General features: G+C 42.4%; 1 protein-coding gene across 1 annotated transcript in view; it reads right to left on the bottom strand.

Annotated features, from left to right (window-relative positions):
* crhr1 (corticotropin releasing hormone receptor 1) overlaps window positions 1–698 on the bottom strand; it is a 34,998-nt gene extending 34,300 nt beyond the window's left edge. Inside the window, exon 1 of the mRNA XM_070923725.1 lies at window positions 417–698. Coding sequence (XP_070779826.1) covers window positions 417–698 — 282 coding nt within the window. The remainder of the gene's footprint in view (window positions 1–416) is intronic.
* Window positions 699–20,356: the final 19,658 nt, after the last annotated feature.

The raw sequence follows: 20,356 nt of genomic DNA, 5'->3' as shown, positions 1-20,356 counted from the left end.
GGATCCCGACTGAAATAGTGGTAGACTTATCCCAACAGCCTACATCCTGTAGCCTCAGACCAACATGATATGCAGTAATAAAAATAAGTTCTCCTGGTATTTTTGGATCCTTGCTTTCTTTTCTTCAACCTTGCCCGTTTATTGGATTTTTGCCTGCTCCCTGTTGGATTTGTTTGTCTTTTTGGACTGCTATCTCTGAATTTGACCTTTGCCTGCCTCACCATCCTATAAGCTTTTGTACCTTTTTGTGAGAATACCCTCATGTGCATCAGAGGCTGTTGGAGGAGGGCCCCTAGTAATTTGTACAGACAGGCAGCTTTGACTATGGTACGCAAGAGAGTGTCCTTCCTCAGACCTCTCTGAGATTGTCAGTCGGCCATCTTTGCAAACGACCAGCCAGACCTCCAGCTGCCCACCTCCTGCTCCGCACTCCAGCGCTCTGCCTGTCCTGCACCCCCAACTCTCAGCCGTCGATTACCACTGAAGCCGGTCTTGCACTCCAGCTGCCGGTCTCCTGTCCTGTACTGATATTTATCCAGCAGTCTGCCCCAGCCTGCAGCCGAATCTTGTGGTGCCAGCTGCCTTTCCTGACCTCCAGCCTCGTTGCCAACCTCCAGAGTGGCCCAGCCTTCATCACCGGCCTCCTGAGCGGTCCCGTCTATCTGATCGTCCTCCTGCTCCATCTGGATCGGAACCATCTAGGTCATCGTCCAGAGCTGCCCTGCCTTTCAGCCTTGCCTCCTGGTTGCCCTCCAGACCTGCAATGCCCATCTGTTTTGACCCCAGGCTGAGGTTTGCTGCTCGGGCTCAGCCACTTACCCCTTGATGAGATTTATGTCTCTGATGGATGAACTGGATCGACCGAATGACCATCTTCAAACTTAAATATAACAAGGTGTGCAGCTCATTAAGGTTTCCAGTTTGTCAGTAGTGGAGCTAAAAAAAATAAAGAAAACCATCCAGGATTCATTTCGCAGTCCTTATATTCTCGCTCAGTCCTTATATTCATGCTCAGTCTTTAAATTCCTGCTTGTCCCTATAATTCAGGATCAGTCCCCATATTCTTCACTTCAGTTGATAACCTCCTGAAATTGGTTATTGGGCTGAAAGCTGTGGTGGTCTCCTTCACCCCTCCCCCTGTTTGTGAGGAAACAAACCACAGCAGAACTAAGTGGGACGCATCCTGATGAGACCAAACATCTGTGTGAGAGTCTGAACTCCCGGATTCCCAGAGGATCAGCTAACACAAGGCTCATAGAAACAGAGGGTAATGAAGGCAGCAGAGCAGCACCTCACTGTGCCGAGGTCACGATTAATAATAACTAAAATTCAACAACATTTTCAATGTCTCACAGAAGACAAATGGGGATTATTTATTTATCAATTCACCAAACAGTGTTAAAAGCACAAGCAACAGCAACACAGTGGGCAGTGATCCTCCCATGGTCCACTGCACTTAATCCAATCCCTGCGCTCCCTCTTGATGTTTGTTTAGTGTCTGTGAAAGCAGCATCAGTCCTCCACAAACCAACCATCAACCAACCCACTAACCAAGAAACCAACCACCCTACCAACTGACCAACCAACTAATCAACCAACCAACAAACCAACCACCCTACCAACCAATCAACCAACCAACTAACCAACTTTGGTTCGGCAATCATCACCATCACTGTCATTATCATCATCATCAGCAGCAGCAGCAGCATCAGAGAAGAAACAGCTGAGACCCTCAAACACAACACTCATGACCTAATGTATGTTATGTTTGGTAACAATGAGTCATGTGACCTCAGCTGCTGATCTGAACCTGAGCTACAGACTGTGGACCATCAGCTGTGTCACACACAGTCGTGGTCACATCTGCTCTCAGATTGAAGCAGAACTGCTGAGAAACAGCTATCTTTTTTTCAGTTCATATTTGTACTAAAACCACTGGAAGCTGGATGTTTCCACCACCAATCTCTATTTGAACTCCTCTGCTACTATTAGCTAGTTTAAGTCTCAGCAGCAGCCGGTGGTGTTCAGGGGAATCACTGATCTACCAGACGGAATCAACACATTTCCCTCCAGGTTATATCTTATAAAACATCTGACTGTTCCTTTAAATCATAAACTGATGTTTCCTGCTTATGAAAAACACAAGCGGTGTGATCGCCCCAGGACGAGGGGAAGAGAGCCCACATCTTTACAGAGACCTGGCTCCACCACAACTTCCTAGATTGAGCTTTTGCCCTTGACAGGTGGACCATGTTCTGCGCTGACAGAACCTGATCAGACGAGGGGAGGCAGCTACAAAGACCTCCCCCACCCCCAATCAATAAAATCCCCAACCAGAAAGCACAGATGAATGGAGAGGTGAGGGCCCTATCCAGAGCTAAGAAAGCTGCCTTTCGGTCAGGTGACAAGGAAGCATACAGCACTGGCAGAGTGAGACTGAAAGCTGGCATCCAGGAGAGACTGGAGAGAGACCTCAACACCAAAAACATGTGGCAAGTGATCCAGACCATCACAGGTTTCAAAAGCATCGTGTGTGGCCATGTCGCCAGATAAGTTTAACAACTTTATGTTCACTTTGATCTCCTCAACAAAGAGTCAGCTGTCATGTCCAATCTGCCTCTGTGAGTATCCACAGCAGATGTGAGAAGAATCCTGCTGAGAGTGAATGTGAGTAAAGCTGCTGGGCCTGGCCGTGTACTAAGAACATGTACCTACCAGCGAGTTGATGTCATTACTGATATTTCAAACGTATCACAGTCACAGGAGAGTGTTGCCACCTGCTTCATGACAGCCACCATCTTCCCTGTACCAAAGAGGTCTGCAGTGTCTAGCCTAAATGACTACCCCCATTCTGATGAAGTGCTTTGAGAAACTGGTTCTCCAGCACATCAAAGACAACATCCCAGCTAGCCAGGATCCTCAACAGTTTCCATACAGAACCAACAGATCCACAGAGGACGCCATTTCCACTGCCCTTCACTTAGTTTTCACAAACTGTGAAAATAACAACCGACATCAGAATACTGTTTTTTGATTTCAGCTCAGCATTCAACATGAAACTGATCACACTGGGCTTGAGCACTACACTCTACACTGGATATTGGACTTCTTCACGAACAGACCCCAGACAGTTCGGATTACTGGTCACAGCTCCACTCTAGTGCTCAACCCCCCCCCCACCCCCACCCCCGGTTCACAATGTACACACCGACGACTGCAACCCCCAACAAGGAGAGAACTCTATTGTGAAGTTTGCAGACGACACCATCATCATCGGCCAGATTATAAACAACAATGAGACTTCATATCAGGAGGAAATCAACAATCTTGCAGAGTGATGCACAGAGAACTCATCCTCCGCACTCCACCATAAAAATTTTTTGTTTGTTTCTTTTTAATGTTTAATTGTAAAATTCATAAAAACTGCACGATGATGTCACTATGAAAGATGACAGTAAATTTCGCAATCAGACGAAACATTTGATGTATAACATCAATATTTAGGCTGTGGAGACTAAACTGTGAATCTTATTGGCTGATGAGGTGACAGACAGACTGTGGGCTGATACAGAACTCTGATGTCACAGGACCAGCCTGCTGCCTGAGGACTCCTTTACCCAGAATCCCCCTCTCTGTCCCTGCTGTGTAATGTGATGAGGAGGAGGATGGAGGATGGAGGGATGAAAGGACAGAAAGAGGAAGTGATGGTGCTGACAGTCATTTTATACCTGTCTCTGTCTATCTGTCTACTTGACTGTCTCTCTCTCTGACCTGCCTGTATCTTTTTTAGTCAGTGTTTGCAGAATGTCTCGCTACCCTCTCTCTCTTCTTCTTGTCCTCATTTCATTATTCGTCCTCAGGAACTGAATGAAACAGACCTCAGCTGTGTGTGTTTCAATATGGACACGTATTACTCCCGTTGTGGTGACATACTGTACATCTGAGCACAGTCACATTGTGAGGACTCGCCATTTTGGGGAAAAAGTCTCCAATCTAACATAAATATCACATTTTAGGGTGAAGACCTACATTTTGGTTTAAGGTTAGGGGGTAGGGGGTAGGGTGAGAAATGAATGTAAGTCAATGGAATGTCCTCTGAAGTGATGGAAACACTACAGTGTGTGTGTGTTCTTATATATAGAATGATAAACACCAACACCCTCCATTTATACATCATCTCTCTCTCTCTCTCTGTCTACATTATTTCTCTCTATCACCTCTCCCTCTCTCTCTCTAACTTGGTGTCTATGTCTCTGGACCCTGTCTCTCTGTTTTTGGTTTGCTCAGATTTCTCTTTTCGTCCACATCGTCTTCATTTCTTTAGACCTCTTTAGAACTCTTTAGAAATCTGTAGATCTCTTTGTAAATCTTTAGAACTCTTTAGAACTCTTCGGGCCCACCGGAATTATTATTTGACAGAGAACTTTCTTGGAACTGTGTGGTTTGTTTTCAACATGTTGTCTCCAACACGCAGAAACTGTGTAGAATCATTTAAAACAAGTGACATCATCACTGTAATTAAAGTCTGCAGGTGGACCAGATACCTACTGCCTTCAGGTGGACCAGATACCTGCTGCCTTCAGGTGGATCAGATACCTGCTGCCTTCAGGTGGATCAGATACCGGCTGCCTTAGTCCCTCCCTGCTCTGAGCAGACTGTGCCGGATCGGCATCACCACCCCTCCTCAAACCACCAAGAGACCGAACCACCACTGGACAGGAAATGACCTCAGTGCATCAAAGGCAAATATTAGTTTGCTGCAGCAATCTGCTTCGACACCACGATAGTCTTTAACTCCACATTAACATACATGTATTGATCTTTGATGATTGTTGATTATGATCATACAGGTGCTCATGGCTGTTAGCTCTTACTACCTGCTCTACGTCTCTGTTCATGTTACTCTGAATAGGGGTCAGTCAGTCACTGGGGGCGTTCTCACACATATGAGGGTTCTGTGTCTTTTATGTGAAACGCTCTGTGAGGTTCTACAGGACCTTCAGGACCTTCTGCTGCTGCTTGAACAGGTTCTCTTGGTTGTTAATGAGGTTCAAGGGGTGCTTATTAGCACATGACTGAAGGTCAGTACTTGGATCATGTGATGACACCTGAACAGTTTCATTCACTGAAGAAGGCCATGGGCTGTGGTCAAAAGGTCCAGAAAAAGCTAGTAAGTGAACCTTGACTTTAGACAGTTTTAACACAGTTTTGTGTTCCCAAGGTCAAGAGAGAACTTCCATGTTCCAGTTTCTATGAGCAGTTATTAAATAGGTTCTAGGGGTCTTATGGAGGTTCTCAAGATCTTGATGAGGTTCTAGTGGTCCTCGAGGAGTCTGTAAAAGGTCCTGAGGGAATTCTGAGGATTGTTAAGTTCTTTGGTTGCTAAAAAAAAGTTTATCTTCAGTGGTTTATGAGGAAGGTTTTAGGGGATTGTTAAGGAGTTTTTGGGTTCTCGAGCAGGTTCTGAGGATGGTTAAAGATTCTATTGTTGCTCAAAGGTTTGTTTAGGTTCAGTGAGGTGGTCAAGGAGATTCTGTGTTTCCTTGCAAGCTTTTATGAGTTCTAGTTGGTTTTTGAACCACTGATGTTGCAGCATCTCAGACTGATGCTCTGATATAACATTTAATTGATTCATAGATCAACAGAAAATTTATCAACTACAATTTTTAAAATCATTTAATCTTTATGCACTAACACACACATACTTAAATATTCCAGCGGAGATTGAAGGGCTGCAACTAACCATTATTTTCATTCTGTTCTATTCTATTTATTAGTCTGACAATTATTTACTCATTTAAATTTAATAATTTTGTCAAAAACACAGAGGTTCAGTTTATTATTTTAAATCATCATTTAAGTTTTGATTTAAAATATTAATTTAAAAAAAACTCTCGAACACGCGCGCGCGCGCACGCACGCTGTTACCTGAGTCAGTAGTTTTTCCATCTCTGTCATTCATTCATCCGCAGGGACGCGCGCGCTCTGGCACGCGGCGCTCACAGCCTCCTCCCGCGCGGTCCGGTCCGGTTTAACTCCCGTGTCATGTCGGTCCGAACCGGGACCGATCGACCACACAAATCCACAACAGGAGGAGGAGAGATCCGAGCCGAACCGAACGAAGTCGAGACGAGACGAGCCGAACCGAGCCGAACCGGGTTAGATCCAACACACAACACAGGCAGCGGGGAGAAACAAGCCGAACCACACCACAAAACAACTCGGGATACAGAGAGCACGGGTTTATCCTGGTCCGGGTCTCTCATTAATCCTCCGCACAGAGAGCCGTTACTGCGGGTCCACATCGGGAACACTGACAGACCGGAGCAGCGCGTGCTCCTGGTGAGGAGGCTGCTGCAGAGCACGAGCCAATCAGAGAGCGCGCGGTGGGGGGGGGGGGGGGGGGCGCATATTAAATATTGGAGCTGCAACTCACGATTATTTTCATTTTTATTAATTAATCTGCTGATTAATTCATCCATTGATCATTAACTCATCATTAGCATTATTTATAAAATGTCTGATAGAAAACGTAGAATCTGACACAGAAACTGTTCATTATATATATATATATATCTACAGTATATATAGAGAATTATTGGATAGGCCTATTGTAATTCTGTTTTTGGCTTTTTTCTATTTTCTTCTGTCTGTTATGCTGATATGTTTTTCTCTTCATTGATAAATTTGATTTGTTGCTGCATCATGTTATACCTCAAACATGATATCTCTTGAAAATGTCCAATATTTTCACGTAAACCTGGAAATAATCAAAGTTTGAGGGTTCAGTAAACAGTTAAAAACACAAGTTATGACATGTAAAATGAAGAAGAAATAGTTTGATTCTGCACTATTTTTAGATTAGCAATCAAATTTAAACTTCCTCTTGTGTTAGGGTCGGCACCGACCCGTTTTTAGGTTTCAAATGCATAAAAGTACCACATAAATTTGTTGCATCAAGGCTTTTTTACTTTGTCAGGAACTTCTATTAAAACAAAACAAAATTTAAAAAATCAGTTTCACTAAATGATAAAATGCTCTGGTGAAAATTATGACCTTTGTGTTGTTAGGGTCGGTTTCGACCCAGTTATAATATAATATTATAAAACAATTAGTGCCAAAACTGAAATCATAAACACACTATCAGCCAACAGCCCACAGCCAGCTCCTCTCCCAACCACTTTAGCTTTAGTTAGGGGCTTCTCTCTTTACCTGTTTGTCTCCTTCCCTGAACAAACAAAACAAACAAAGACGGACATTTCCAGGCCAATTCACTTTACAGCTGGTGACTTGCAGAGTACACTTCTCCAGTTTGCAGCATGCAAAAATGAGAAGAAGATTTCCAGTAAGCCAAGCTCTGGATCACATCTTTACTGAAAATGAGGCAGAGGACACAGAGCAGCATAGCGATATGGATGAGAAGGTCTCTGAGGAGGAAGACGATGTGGAGTATCAACCAGAAGACGCAGACACATCTGATGAGTCTGATGAGGAGGTCACCGGTGCTGAAGCTGCTCCCGCTCCTGCTGAAACATTCAAATCCAAAAGTGGTAACATCTGTTGGAGCTCAGTACCTCCTGACGTACATGGTTGGGCAGCTGCTGCAAAGGTCATCAAAATGACCCCTGGGATCACAAGATTTGCTGTGACGAGAGTAAGTGACATCAAGACATGTTTTGATCTGTTTATGCCATTGTCACTAAAAAAAAGTCATCATTGCTATGACAAACCTTGAAGGAAAAAAAGTCCATGGCGACATGTGGAATGACATTGATGAGGAATACCTGGATGCTTATATTGGTGTTCTTCTTGCTGGAGTGTACAGATCCAGCAATGAGGCCACTGATAGTCTCTGGGATGCTTCGACAGGCAGGAATATTTTCCAGGCAACAATGTAACTTCAGACCTTTCGAATGATATCAAGAGTCCTCAGATTTGACAACAGAGATACTAGAGCAAAAACTGACAAGCTTGCTCCCATCAGGGATGTCTGGGAGAGATGGGTGCAGCTCCTTCCACTGATGTTCAACCCTGGGCCAGAGGTGACAGTAGATGAACGTTTTGTCCCTTTCCGTGGAAAATGCCCCGTCCGGCAATACATGCCCAGTAAGCCAGGCAAATACGGCATAAAAATCTGGACAGCCTATGATGCAAAAACCAGCTATGCATGGAATTTACAGATTTACACAGGCAAATCTGCGAGTGGCATCCCTTAGAAAAACCAAGGAAAACGTGTAGTCCTCAATATGACTTTAAAAAAACTGACTTTGAAAAAAAACAAACTTTTTTTGTCTTTTTCTTGAAGTAAATATATATGGGTCGAAATTGACCTGTAACACCATAGATGTTACTATAGTTAATGATATTAAAATAAATAAATAAATAAAACAAATTTATTTAAGAGATGTGTTCTAATACCCCTCATTAATAGTCAGGTAACATAACAACCTTTTATTTATTTATATAATTCTCTCAAGGTTCATTTTACCATTTTTTTTTATTGAAAACGAGGGGTATGCTGTCGAAAGAAAGGCCCAGGGGGCCACACCAAAAATATTAAAATGATCCATTTTCATGGATAAGGAAGCCAAGAAGTAAGAAACAAATTTGATGGTAAATAATTGTTTTTAGGGTATTTTATGGCTGATTTAAGACACGGGTCAAAACTGACCCGTTAACATAAGAGATAGCAACAGAAAGCTAACACAAGAGGAAGGTTAAGCAAATTTATGGCATTGACCAACTGAACTTCTTCGTCCAAAAGGTCAGATGTCTTTGAGTTGTGTCATTCCATCGAAGCAGAGAGAGAGAGAGCGTGATTGAGTCCATCCCCAAAAAGGTGAAAACCGGAGACTATCCAAACATCCAGCAGCCCCCTCGCAGAAGTGAGGCTGGCTTAGAGACACAGAAAAGAACCTTTTTCAATTCAACTGGAATTTCCAGGCCAAAAGTCAGAGGATCACCAAAGTGATCTTCTGGCATGAATGTTTGTACAAAATGTCATCTTCACCCATCCATTAGTGTTGAGATATTTCAGTGGTGGACTGACTGATGATCATCAAGCCTCGCTGCTAGAATAAAGATCTAAAACCAGCAGGTCGCTTTGCTTTTCTTTGTCTTCACTGTGTCTGTGATATTTTGTCCTCTCTGTTCCTTCTTTCTTCTTCTTGTAAAACAATGTTGGTTTTTAAAAGTGTTGTTTTTACAGTAAGCAGCTTTTCTGTGAGTTTGTTTTCTTCAACATCAGTCATAAGGACTCAGCTTCTGTTTGAGCCTGAGGCTTTCTACTGAAGAATTAGTGTTAACAACATGTCTGTCTGGATCTGCCTCATAATAAATATAATAAATATATGCCTGATGAAACACAATGTTTAATGTTCCTTCAGGTCATCTGTAAGTCTTCTCCTCATCTCCCCTTCAAGAAGAAACTCACATTTTAATCAGAGTCCAGTCAATGAGAGTAGAAACGCCTCATTAACAACATGGGAAGGACAGTGAATTCAGAGAATAGTCTTAACCACAAGCTAACGAGCTGAGCAGCTGTCAGAATATGTTACAGCATTTACATCCAAGAGCTGTTTGTATCTCTGCTGGAAGAAGCTGTTCTGACAGTTCACCTGATGACGAGTCTCGTCTTTATTTTTATCCTCCTTTTCTTCTTCGTCCAGCTCCCCAAAGACACAGCAGCACCTTCTTTTACTTGCCAGGAGGAAGACCCACCTGTCCTCTGAGGACCAGAAACAGAGGGAGAAAAGATGTTTTACTGCAACCACAGAAAATTAAGAAATCATATTGAAGTGGTAGTTTGGATGATGTTTTTTCACCCTGGAATTATTTTGTATAATTTCCCCCCGGGGATCAATAAAGTATTTCTGATTCTGATTCTGTAGTAGTTCAGGGAGCCTGGGACAGCAGGGTGTCTCCAGTAAATACACAGAGCCAGTTGGTTGTTGGCAGGGCCTCCATAAATAGCAGGTAGTTCTAGGGGCATTGAAAAGTGCAACATATCCAGAAGATACACACAGCCGGAGAGTATAAAGACTCTGGGCCAGGACAAAAGGGCATCTCCATCCAATACACAGAGCTGTTAAGAGGGCCCAGGACATTGGGGGCCTCAGCAAATACACAGAGCCATTAGATTGTTCAGAGGGTTCAGGACAAGGAAATGTTTCCAATACGTACACAGAGCCGATGGGTAGTTCTGGAGGTCCAGAACAGTAGGGTGTCTTCAGAACATAGACAGAGCCCACAGGGTGTTCAGGTAATTTGAGACCATAGGGCATCTCCAGCAAATAAAGGCGGTGGATAGTTCAAGTGGACCCAGAATAGTGTTGCGTCTCCAGCAAATACACAGAGCCAAAGAGTAATAGCAATAATAATCATAATAATAGAGCATTTTTCAAGTGGGTTAGGGAAGTGCTTTCCAAAGTACAGAGGTAGAAAACAATAGTCTTTGTCTTCATTAAACTCTTCATTAAAAGTTTATTTTTATTATCTTTGTTAAACTTTGATGATTGAATCAATAAATAATAAATATAAATATATGAAAATAAACAATAAATACATGTGTTGACCTGTTTATAGTCTGAACAACATCTCAAAGTGCTGCAGTTGATACTGAAGTCTGTTTGTCGCCTTCAGTGACATGGCCATTAAATAGACTCCATCTCCCCATCCTGCCTGAAGCGCTGCGCCGATCAGCTGTCTCCGGTGTTCACGGACATCTTCAACACCTCACTGGAGACATGCCACGTGCCAGCCTGCTTCAAGGCCTCCACCATCATCCCCGTCCCCAAAAAACCAGGGCCCACAGGATTAAATGACTACAGACCCGTCGCCCTGACCTCTGTGGTCATGAAATCATTTGAACGCCTGGTTTTGTCCCACCTCAAATCCATCACCGACCCTCTGCTGGACCCCCTGCAGTTCGCCTACAGAGCCAACAGGTCTGTAGACGACGCCGTCAACTTGGCCCTACACTTCATCCTCCAGCACCTGGAATCCTATGCCAGGATCCTGTTTGTGGACTTCAGCTCTGCCTTCAACACGATCGTCCCGGCTCTTCTTCAGGACAAGCTCTCCCAGCTGCACGTGCCTGACCCCACCTGCAGGTGGATCACAGATTTCCTGTCTGACAGGAAGCAGCACGTGAAGCTGGGGAAACACGTCTCAGACTTGCGGACGATCAGCACCGGCTCCCCTCAAGGCTGCGTTCTTTCTCCTCTACTCTTCTCCCTGTACACCAACAGCTGCACCTCCAGTCACCAGTCTGTCAAGCTCCTGAAGTTCGCGGACGACACCACCCTCATCGGACTCGTCTCTGGTGAGGATGAGTCTGCCTACAGGTGGGAGATTGACCATCTGGTGGCCTGGTGCAACAACAACAACCTGGAGCTTAACGCTTCAAAGACAGTGGAGATGGTTGTTGACTTTAGGAAGAGCGCAGCCCCACCCGCCCCCATCACCCTGTGTGACTCTCCAGTGGACACTGTGGAGTCCTTCCGTTTCCTGGGCTCCATCATCAGCCAGGACCTCCGGTGGGAGCTGAACATCAGCTCCGTCATCAAGAAAGCCCAACAGAGGATGTACTTCCTGAGGCAGCTGAGGAAGTTTAACCTGCCACAAACAATGCTGGTTCACTTCTACATCCTCACATCCTGTAGAGCATTCTGGGTAAACTGGACTGTTTTTACCTGCTGACCAGGTCGACCCAGCGTTTAACCTTCCTGTGTGTGTGTGTGTGTGTGTGTGTGTGTGTGTGTAGATTATATTGTGATTATGCAACACATCGAGCCACACTGATCAACCTACATCTGCACAGAAGAGACACACACTATAACACACGCACACACAGTAACACATATATACAGTCAGATAGTATTGTGCTGGTTCTGCAGTGTTCAGTCTGATCGTCCTGATTGTCTTTAAGCTACAGGGACCTCACACACACACACACACACACACACACACACACACACACACAGATGTTTACAGTATTCAAGTTTTAAATAATTTTTCTTTAGAGAGGCAGAGTGAAACCAGACTTCTGAAACCCTCCTTCAGAATGAACGCTGATACCTGAACATCCAGCCGAGTCTTTCTCAGCAGTATGCTGAGCTGTAGTTTTATAAAACAATCTAATATCGTTGTTTATTCTATATTTAGGTTTTTAGTGGCCTTTAACGAACACCATCTCACATAAGCCCTAGACATTTGTGGACTAAATATCTCAGTTTGACAGAAGAGGCAAGTCCATGAGCGGGTGGCAGTTAGTTCAGATGGGTCTGTAGTAGCAGCAGGACGGTCAGGACCAGCACAGATAGGACCAGGACCAGGTCGTTTTGTCTCCTTGTGGTCGTTTTGCTTCTCTTTGTAGCTGCAAACGCACTCACAGCTTATTGCAAGGGAACACAAAAATACTTCCCACCGTGACCTTTCTGGGGCTCCATACATGTTAGCATGTTAGCATGTTAAAAGAAAATGTTCCCATACATCCACTTTCACAAACACTATTGAAAAATCCTCAAGGTACATTTGTTTTCTGGCCGTGATGGTTTCAATGAAGCTTTAACTGGCACATTATCTGTATTCACTGTAGGAGCATTAGCATTCACTTTAGCAGTCGCAGTATTCAGGTCTTTCAGATGCAGCTGTGTTTTTATCCCTAACAGGAGATTAAATGTCTACAAAAATAATCAATTTACTAAACTCTATAAACCCAACACATACACACACACACGCAGCAACCTGTCCTCACTGATAAACTGGATGGAGGAGGAGAGGAGGAGAGGAGGAGTAGGAGGAGGACTTCAGTATAAATCTTCATGACGTCTCTCCGCTGTTCTCTGGTGGACATAATCTGAACTTCAGCTGCTGAAAAATCAAAAGAAAAGTTTCATCCAAATGAAACGAAAGTGAATAAATATTTGTTTCCATCACTGCTGGTTTCAGGTTGACTGAGATAAAAGAACTTTCAATCAGATCAATCATCACTTGAGGGCAAGGCCAGACTAAATATCCAAATAGTGATCATATTTAATAACAAGTCATATGAGATTTGTGATTGGTCCAGCTCCAGTGTGTCATCAAAAGATAAATTAAATAATAATGTGGAATTAATTTACACACTCTCACTTTAACTTATGCATTTTATTCAAACTTCAAGTTTGTCAGAATGTCCACAAGTTTATTGACAATTAACAAATAGTGTCTTTAATTAGTCATTTACTATTTAATTTATTCTGGTGGTCGTATCACGAACAAGAGTTACACTAAGATGAAACACACAGACATAAACTTTCACCTGGAAACCAAAACTTCATGTAGTATCAGGGTTTGTTCAAAAGTTCTGTTGTCACATTAATAACTTTTTTTTTACAGCTCATTGAGGTTTCCACTGAGAGAGGTGTCACTGACTTTCAGATAATGGTAGAGGTTGGCCACACTGGCCTGTGTTCTCATAGAAGTTGGTGAATATCATAATATACCAACTCACAGTTCTTCCAGGCATTGAGGATTCTGACCTCGTAGAGAGTAGACCCTGGCATAGTTGAACCATTCCACATTTTATTTATATAGCACCAAATCACAACAAAAGTCATCTCATGACACTTTACAGATAGAGCAGTCTCCATGGTGCAGAATCGCGCCTCCAACTCGCTAAAGAAAGTACATTTATTACATTGACCACTATCGCTAAAGGAGGCGGAGGAATAACTAAACATCTGACACACCGAGCAGGAGAGTGAGGAGAGAAAGAAGCCATCGCTAGTTGCTAAGCTAATGTAACAGACAGAATAGTGTGAAAACAACTGTGAGATTAGCAAAAAAGTCGCTAAAAGGAAACTATCAGTGTTCAGCCGAACTAGTGTATGTTTAATTGGTTAGCGGCTGATTAGCCGCTGTAATGAAATATATAACAAACAATTTGAAATTGTTTGAGCTTAGAGCAGCCAAACACAGGCTACCAGTGACACAGAAACCAGAAGTGAAGCAATACGCTTACCGCAGTACATCAGCCTCCCGTACGTCCAAAAAGAGGAGATGCCAGGCGCCGATGCCAGTCGCCAAGCTGGTGATGTTGGAGAGGCCATTCATAACCCCTGACCTGAGGACATCTTTTAACGTCTGTGAGGATGCAGCTTCCTTCTCTCTCATGCGGAAAGGCAGGTCTCTCCTCACCCTGTAGGGTGGTGATGGATCTCTTTGTTGTTGTTTTGTGTCTCATGGTTGTCATATTTTGTCTCTTTTTAGTCATTTTGAGTGTGTTTGTACTCGTTTTACGTCTCTTTTCAGTCATTTTGTCTCTCTTAGATATATTCTTCAAGTGAAGCAGAACTCTCAGATGCTGCTGTTGGTAGAATATAAAAGACTCAATATTGTAACACTGATCAAGATCAGAGAGAGAAAAACATGATCATGACTTCCCTACGTTTCACTGAGCTCTATAACTTTCCAACAAGAACTGTCGGAAATGTTTTTTAACAAAAGGAAAAAAAACTGATTTTCAAAAAACAAAGATGAACATGACATATTACAACAATTTGGAAGGTATATGTGTGCTTAACTGGTAACACTTTCATCTTCTTTCCAGTGAAGCTTTTTCAGACTGGCCATCTGTGTTTGCTGTGTTTTTGATTTTCCTCAGAGTTTGCAGCTGAACCAGCAGCGCTGTCCCAATCTTTACATTAAAGAGAGTTGCATGTGGTTCATAAAAATATGCACTAAAAAGGAAACATCTGTTTTGACAAAAATGTTTTTCACTGTAATGAAATTATTATTTATTATACTTTTTTAAATAAAGTGGTGTTACCTGAATTTCATTTAATCTAAAACTAGGTTTGTGTGACTGTGTTTCAGGTTTATAAAGACAAACATAATAAACACGATCAACATGATGAACCCAATAAACATGATAAACGATAAACATGATAAATATGATGAACACGATCAACTTAACATGATAAACATAGTAAACATGATAAACTTAATAAACATGATAAACGATAAACACGATAAACTTAACATGATAAACTTAATAAACATGATAAACGAGATAAACATGATGAACATGATAAACATGATAAACATGATAAACTTATAAACAAGAAAAACATAACACGATAAACTTAAGAAACACGATAAACTTAAGAAACATGATAAACAAGATAAACATGATAAACTTAATAAACATGATAAACGATAAACACAATAAACTTAATACACACAATAAACACGATAAAAACAATAAACATGACAAATATGATAAACATGATAAACAGATAAAAGCAGAGAAGAACAAGACTGAATTCACAGATTTTTAATATGCAGAGGTCTGAGGACTAGCTTTTCTAATACGAACAGAAAAATTCCCTCATTGACAGAAAGACAGACAGACAGGTACCTTCAGTATAACGTGACTTTGTGTCTCTGTTTCCTGTCTGAAGGTTATTCAGGACGCTGAGTGAAAGTGAAGAAATCTCACGTGTTTTCCAGAAACGTGAGACTGCGTTAATGGAGGGATAAACCACACACACACCTGTTCACACACACACACACACACACACAAATGTCGTCTTTAAAAGGAGACAACTTCCTGAGATCTTTGTTGTCATTATTTCCTGTCCTTAAATGTCAGAGCAGCAGTGACAGCCAATCAGAGAGCTGTATAACACACACACACACACACACACACACACACACACACACACACACACACACACACACACACACACACACACACACACACACACACACACACACACACACACACACACACACACACACACACACACACACACACACAGTTCTCAGGTTGCAGTGTGAAGGACAGTGAATGTTACTGACCTGGTTAAAGCTTCTCTATATGTCTGCTGTTCCTGAATTTAGGCTTAAAAGCACATTTGCGCTTCTATACTTGTGAGAACCCTTTACTGATAGAATACATAACCCATATTGTGAGGAAGCACCAACTCCCTCACCAACTATTTGCTTAACCCCCTCTTTGGTTAAGAAAGGTGGAAAGAATTCTCATATACAATTTTCTTTCTTTTCTTTATTTAATTTATGGTTTCAACATTCATTTAGAAATACATACATACATTATTACATCATTAAGATTTTCTTAAGAATATATTAAGGCATGCTGGCAAAGCCATAACCTGTTTGAGTCCTTTGTGGAGGCCATCTTGTGCTGGTGCTGAAAGAGGAAGCACGCCTCAACTATAGCCCTTTTATGTGGTGTATGAAGTGGGCGGGTTCTCCAATTTGATTGGTCAAAGGATATGTGATAAATGACATGCTGACCTGATAGGCCAGTTTGAACTGGCAAGGCGGGCCTCATACTATAAATGTGAGTGCAATGAGAGAGAGAGAGAGAGAGAGAGAGAGAGAAGAGAGAGAGGGGAGGGGGGGGGGGGGGGGCTGGTTGAGGAAGAGCAGCACCAGAATTGTTTGAGCGGTGAATGAGTAAGAAGTGTTTTTTTCTAACTCTCTTTTGTTTCATTTTTGTTTGTTTTTCTTTTGTTTTTGGAGACTGAGAATAAAAGTCTACCTAATTTTTTCAGCATAACTCCCTGCCTGTGTGATGTTTTTTTGTCCTCCATGAGTCTAACCATGCTTTCCTGCACCTCACCTTGCAACACCATACCTCATTATTTATTCTTTAAACAGTGCAATATATATAAGATAAAAATAAAAATATATGCAATAACAATGTATATGTATATACATATACATTGTTATTGCATTTTTTTTCCCACTAAAATATTGCAAATGTGTATATTTTTAATTTATTATTTTTTTTATCTCTTATTTTTGTACATACTCTTATTTCTAAATTTATGTTACTTTCTACTCTTGAATGGGAGCATCGGCACTGTATAATTTCCCCCCGGGGATCAATAAAGTATTTCTGATTCTGAGTAACTTTAACTTTAACTTCACAACTAAACAACAAACAGGTCTTTTTTGCTGTAGAACAACACGTAAAAGTGTTTTCTGATGCTTCAATCAGCACGACATCATCTGTCTGTGACCTTTAAAGCTGTTAATAATTAATGTTGGAAAATAGAGTGCTGCAGGAACGAGTCCTAAAACACAGAAATTAGCTATAGTTTTTACACTTCCTGTTCCCTCGTCTGGAAGTCAATGGTTTGTAGTTAGATGGAATAGAATGGGTTCTTGGTTAGATGCCTGAAATAAGGTCTGTGGTTAACACAAGCTTAACAGATTTCAACGTTTTGTTCTGCAACATAAAATACGTCAGTAGATACCCCACTAGTGAATTTTGAAGCTTTTACGTGTCTTAAAAAAGGAGGTTGCTAACAAGTGGCTAAATGAGACTACAGAGGTTGTCGCGGACATTAACGTCTTCATGCCAAACACGGAAAGTCATCTACTCACTAGTCCACCTTTACAGCATCATTGTCTTTATACTCTATATCTATCTGTCTATATAACTATATCTATCTATACTCTAAGTTAAGCTTAGTGGTGGTGATGTTGAAGTAATGCGACCGTGGTGTAGTTTGTTTATAGCCTAATATCAGCTTTTTACTTCTGGCGATTCCATTTTTTCATCCCTGCAGGACTCTAAAAATCAGAATCAGAATCAGAAATACTTTATTGATCCTCGGGGGGAAATTCTACAGTACCGGTGCTCCCATTCAAGAGTAGAAAGTAGCATAATTTTAGAACTAAAAGTATGTACAAAATATAAAAATAAGAAATAGAAAATAAAATATACACATTTACAATATTTAAGTGAAAAATAAAAGTAAAAAATGTATGTACAATAACAATGTGTCCACTGTTGTGTATGACTGTATATGTATTGCACTGAAACATTTAAAGAATAAATAATGAGGTAGTATATGGCAGGTGAAGTAGGTCCAGATTCCAGAGTCTGTTTCTTCTGAGTGACACTCAGAGGGAGGAGCTGAACAGTTTGATGGCCACAGGCAGGAATGATTGCCTGTGGCGCTCTGTTGTACATTTGGGCAAATGAGTCTCCCACTGAATGTGCTCTTGTGTCTGACCAGTACATCATGGAGAGGATGTAAGACACTGTCCAAGATGACCCGCAGCTTGGACAGCATCCTCCTCTCTGACACCACCTTCAAAGAGTCCAATGTCAATGTGAACTCCCAGGTACTTGTAGTCCTCTACAGTGTCCACACTGATCCCCTGGATGGAAACAGGGGTCATCTGCACCTTGGTCCTCCTCAGATCCACAGTCAGCTCCTTAGTCTTTGTCACGCTGAGCTGCAGGTGGTTCTGCTCGCACCATGTGACAAAGTTGTCCACAGCAGCCCTGTACTCCTCCTCATCACCCTTACTGATACATCCAACTATTGCTCAGTCATCAGAACACCTCTGAAGATGGCAGGTCTCTGTGCAGTAGCTGGAATAGGTGAAGATTGGAAGCAGACAGCAGAAGAGTCAGGGCCCACAGTGTCAAATCTGTTGAAAAACAGATTCAGTTTGTTGGCCCGGTCCACACTGCCTTCAACTCCTCTGTTGTTGGTTGGCTTGAAACCCATGATGGTTCTCATTCCACTCCAGACCTCTCTGATGTTGTTCTGCTGGAGTTTCCACTCCAGCTTCCTCCTGTACTTCTCCTTGGCCTTCTTGATCTTTACCTTCAGTTCCCCCTGGATCGTTCTCACCTCGTCCCTGTTGCCAACTCTGAAAGCCTTTGCATTCAGGATGGCCTTGATGTCCTTTGTCACCCATGGCTTGTTATTTGAACAACAATGGACAGTCCTTGCTGGGACAGTGGAGTCCACACAGAAGTTGATGTCATCCGTGATGCACTCTGTGAGCCCATCAATGTCCTCTCCATGCGGCTCACAGAGTGCCTGCCAGTCAATCACCTCAAAACATCTCTGAAGTGTCTCATAAGCCTCCTCCAACCATCTCCTCACTGTCCTTATGGTTGCACGCTGGCTCTTGACCAGAGGCACGTAACAGGGGTTGAGGTGCACTAGGTTGTGGTGCCCAGACCTACCCAGAGGGGGGAGGGGAGAGGAGCTGTGTGCATCCTTCACATTAGCATACAGCAAGTCCAGGGTCCTCTCCTCTCTAGTAGGACAGCTCACATACTGTGTGAAGGTGGGCAGTGTCTTAGCCATGGTGATGTGGTTGAATCTGTTTCATGGTGTGACAACAAAACAAAAACTACTTTGTTAGTGTCAGAGAAAGATCATGGTTTGGGTTAAAATTTGTACTTTGTTAAGGTTACAGGACCTTTGTCGCCATGGTTGCAATAATAACCACGTGGTCAGTGTAGTGAACGATGTTGGTCATGGTAAAAAAAACAACCTTGACTGTTGGAAGTGAACAGCGGTCTCTGGTGTTAAAGTCTGATGTTCTGTCGACCACCCTCTGTAGGCTTTATTTCTCTGTATCCACATCACTTGACTTCCTCCTTTGCTTCCATCAAACAAGGGTAACAATTATTACGACCAGTAGAGGACGCCGTCACTTGTGTAAACAGGTGTTGTTTTCTTGGAAGGACAGACAGACAGACTCATCACTCTGTTGGTCTTTTGAACACAAACAAAACACAATCTTTGTGGCATTTTGCTCCCCTAAACCAGGATTTAAAGGAGTGAACCTCCTTATTGGAGCATCCAGACATTAGCCAACAGTTTCATTGTGTAGTTTTGATAATAAATACAGTTTATAAAAATGAGAAGCTAACAACTTTAATCCCGCTCTTGGTTTCATTGGGACAGTTGGTGCAGAGGGGTCATAGTGATGGGACATTTGATGTTTAAAGGGAACATTATTACAGTGGTGCACTCAGGATCAAACCCTGTAATACTCCTCCTGGTCCAGCTGTCGACTCTGTAGAGACGACATCTGAAGAGAGATCCGTCCTCTGTTGATCTCCCTGAGCCTCTGAGGATTGACAGGGTCATATGTTGGAAACTTGGTAGAGACTTCAGACTTTCAGCCGTATAAATAAAATATACTTGACTTGATTATCATAGCATACATTGTCTGTAAGTAATAATAATAATAATAATTTTATTTATATAGCACCTTTAAAAGCAGAGCATTTGCTTTGTCTCTCAAAGGATATATCCAGGATACTCAGAAGGAAACATAACAACCGGAAGCCAAACAGCAGGACACAATCAATTATAAATAGAGTGTCCTTCATGTGGACAGGTCAGTGGGGGTGTTGACCCGCAGAAGAAATGCAGAAAGGTTCAGCAAAGAAACAAAGTACAGTTCAGTAAAGAAACGCAGTAGAGTGCAGTAAAGAAACGCAGTGGAGTGCAGTAAAGAAGCGCAGTTGAGTGGAGTCTGGAAGGGCCTTAAAACCATCTCTGGTTATAGGGAACCC

The sequence above is a fragment of the Enoplosus armatus genome, chromosome 17 (genome assembly GCF_043641665.1).
Source record: "Enoplosus armatus isolate fEnoArm2 chromosome 17, fEnoArm2.hap1, whole genome shotgun sequence".
Taxonomy (NCBI): Eukaryota; Metazoa; Chordata; class Actinopteri; order Centrarchiformes; family Enoplosidae; genus Enoplosus; species Enoplosus armatus.
Note: the sequence above shows the minus strand (reverse complement) of the source record. Positions and strands in the feature narration are given on the sequence as shown.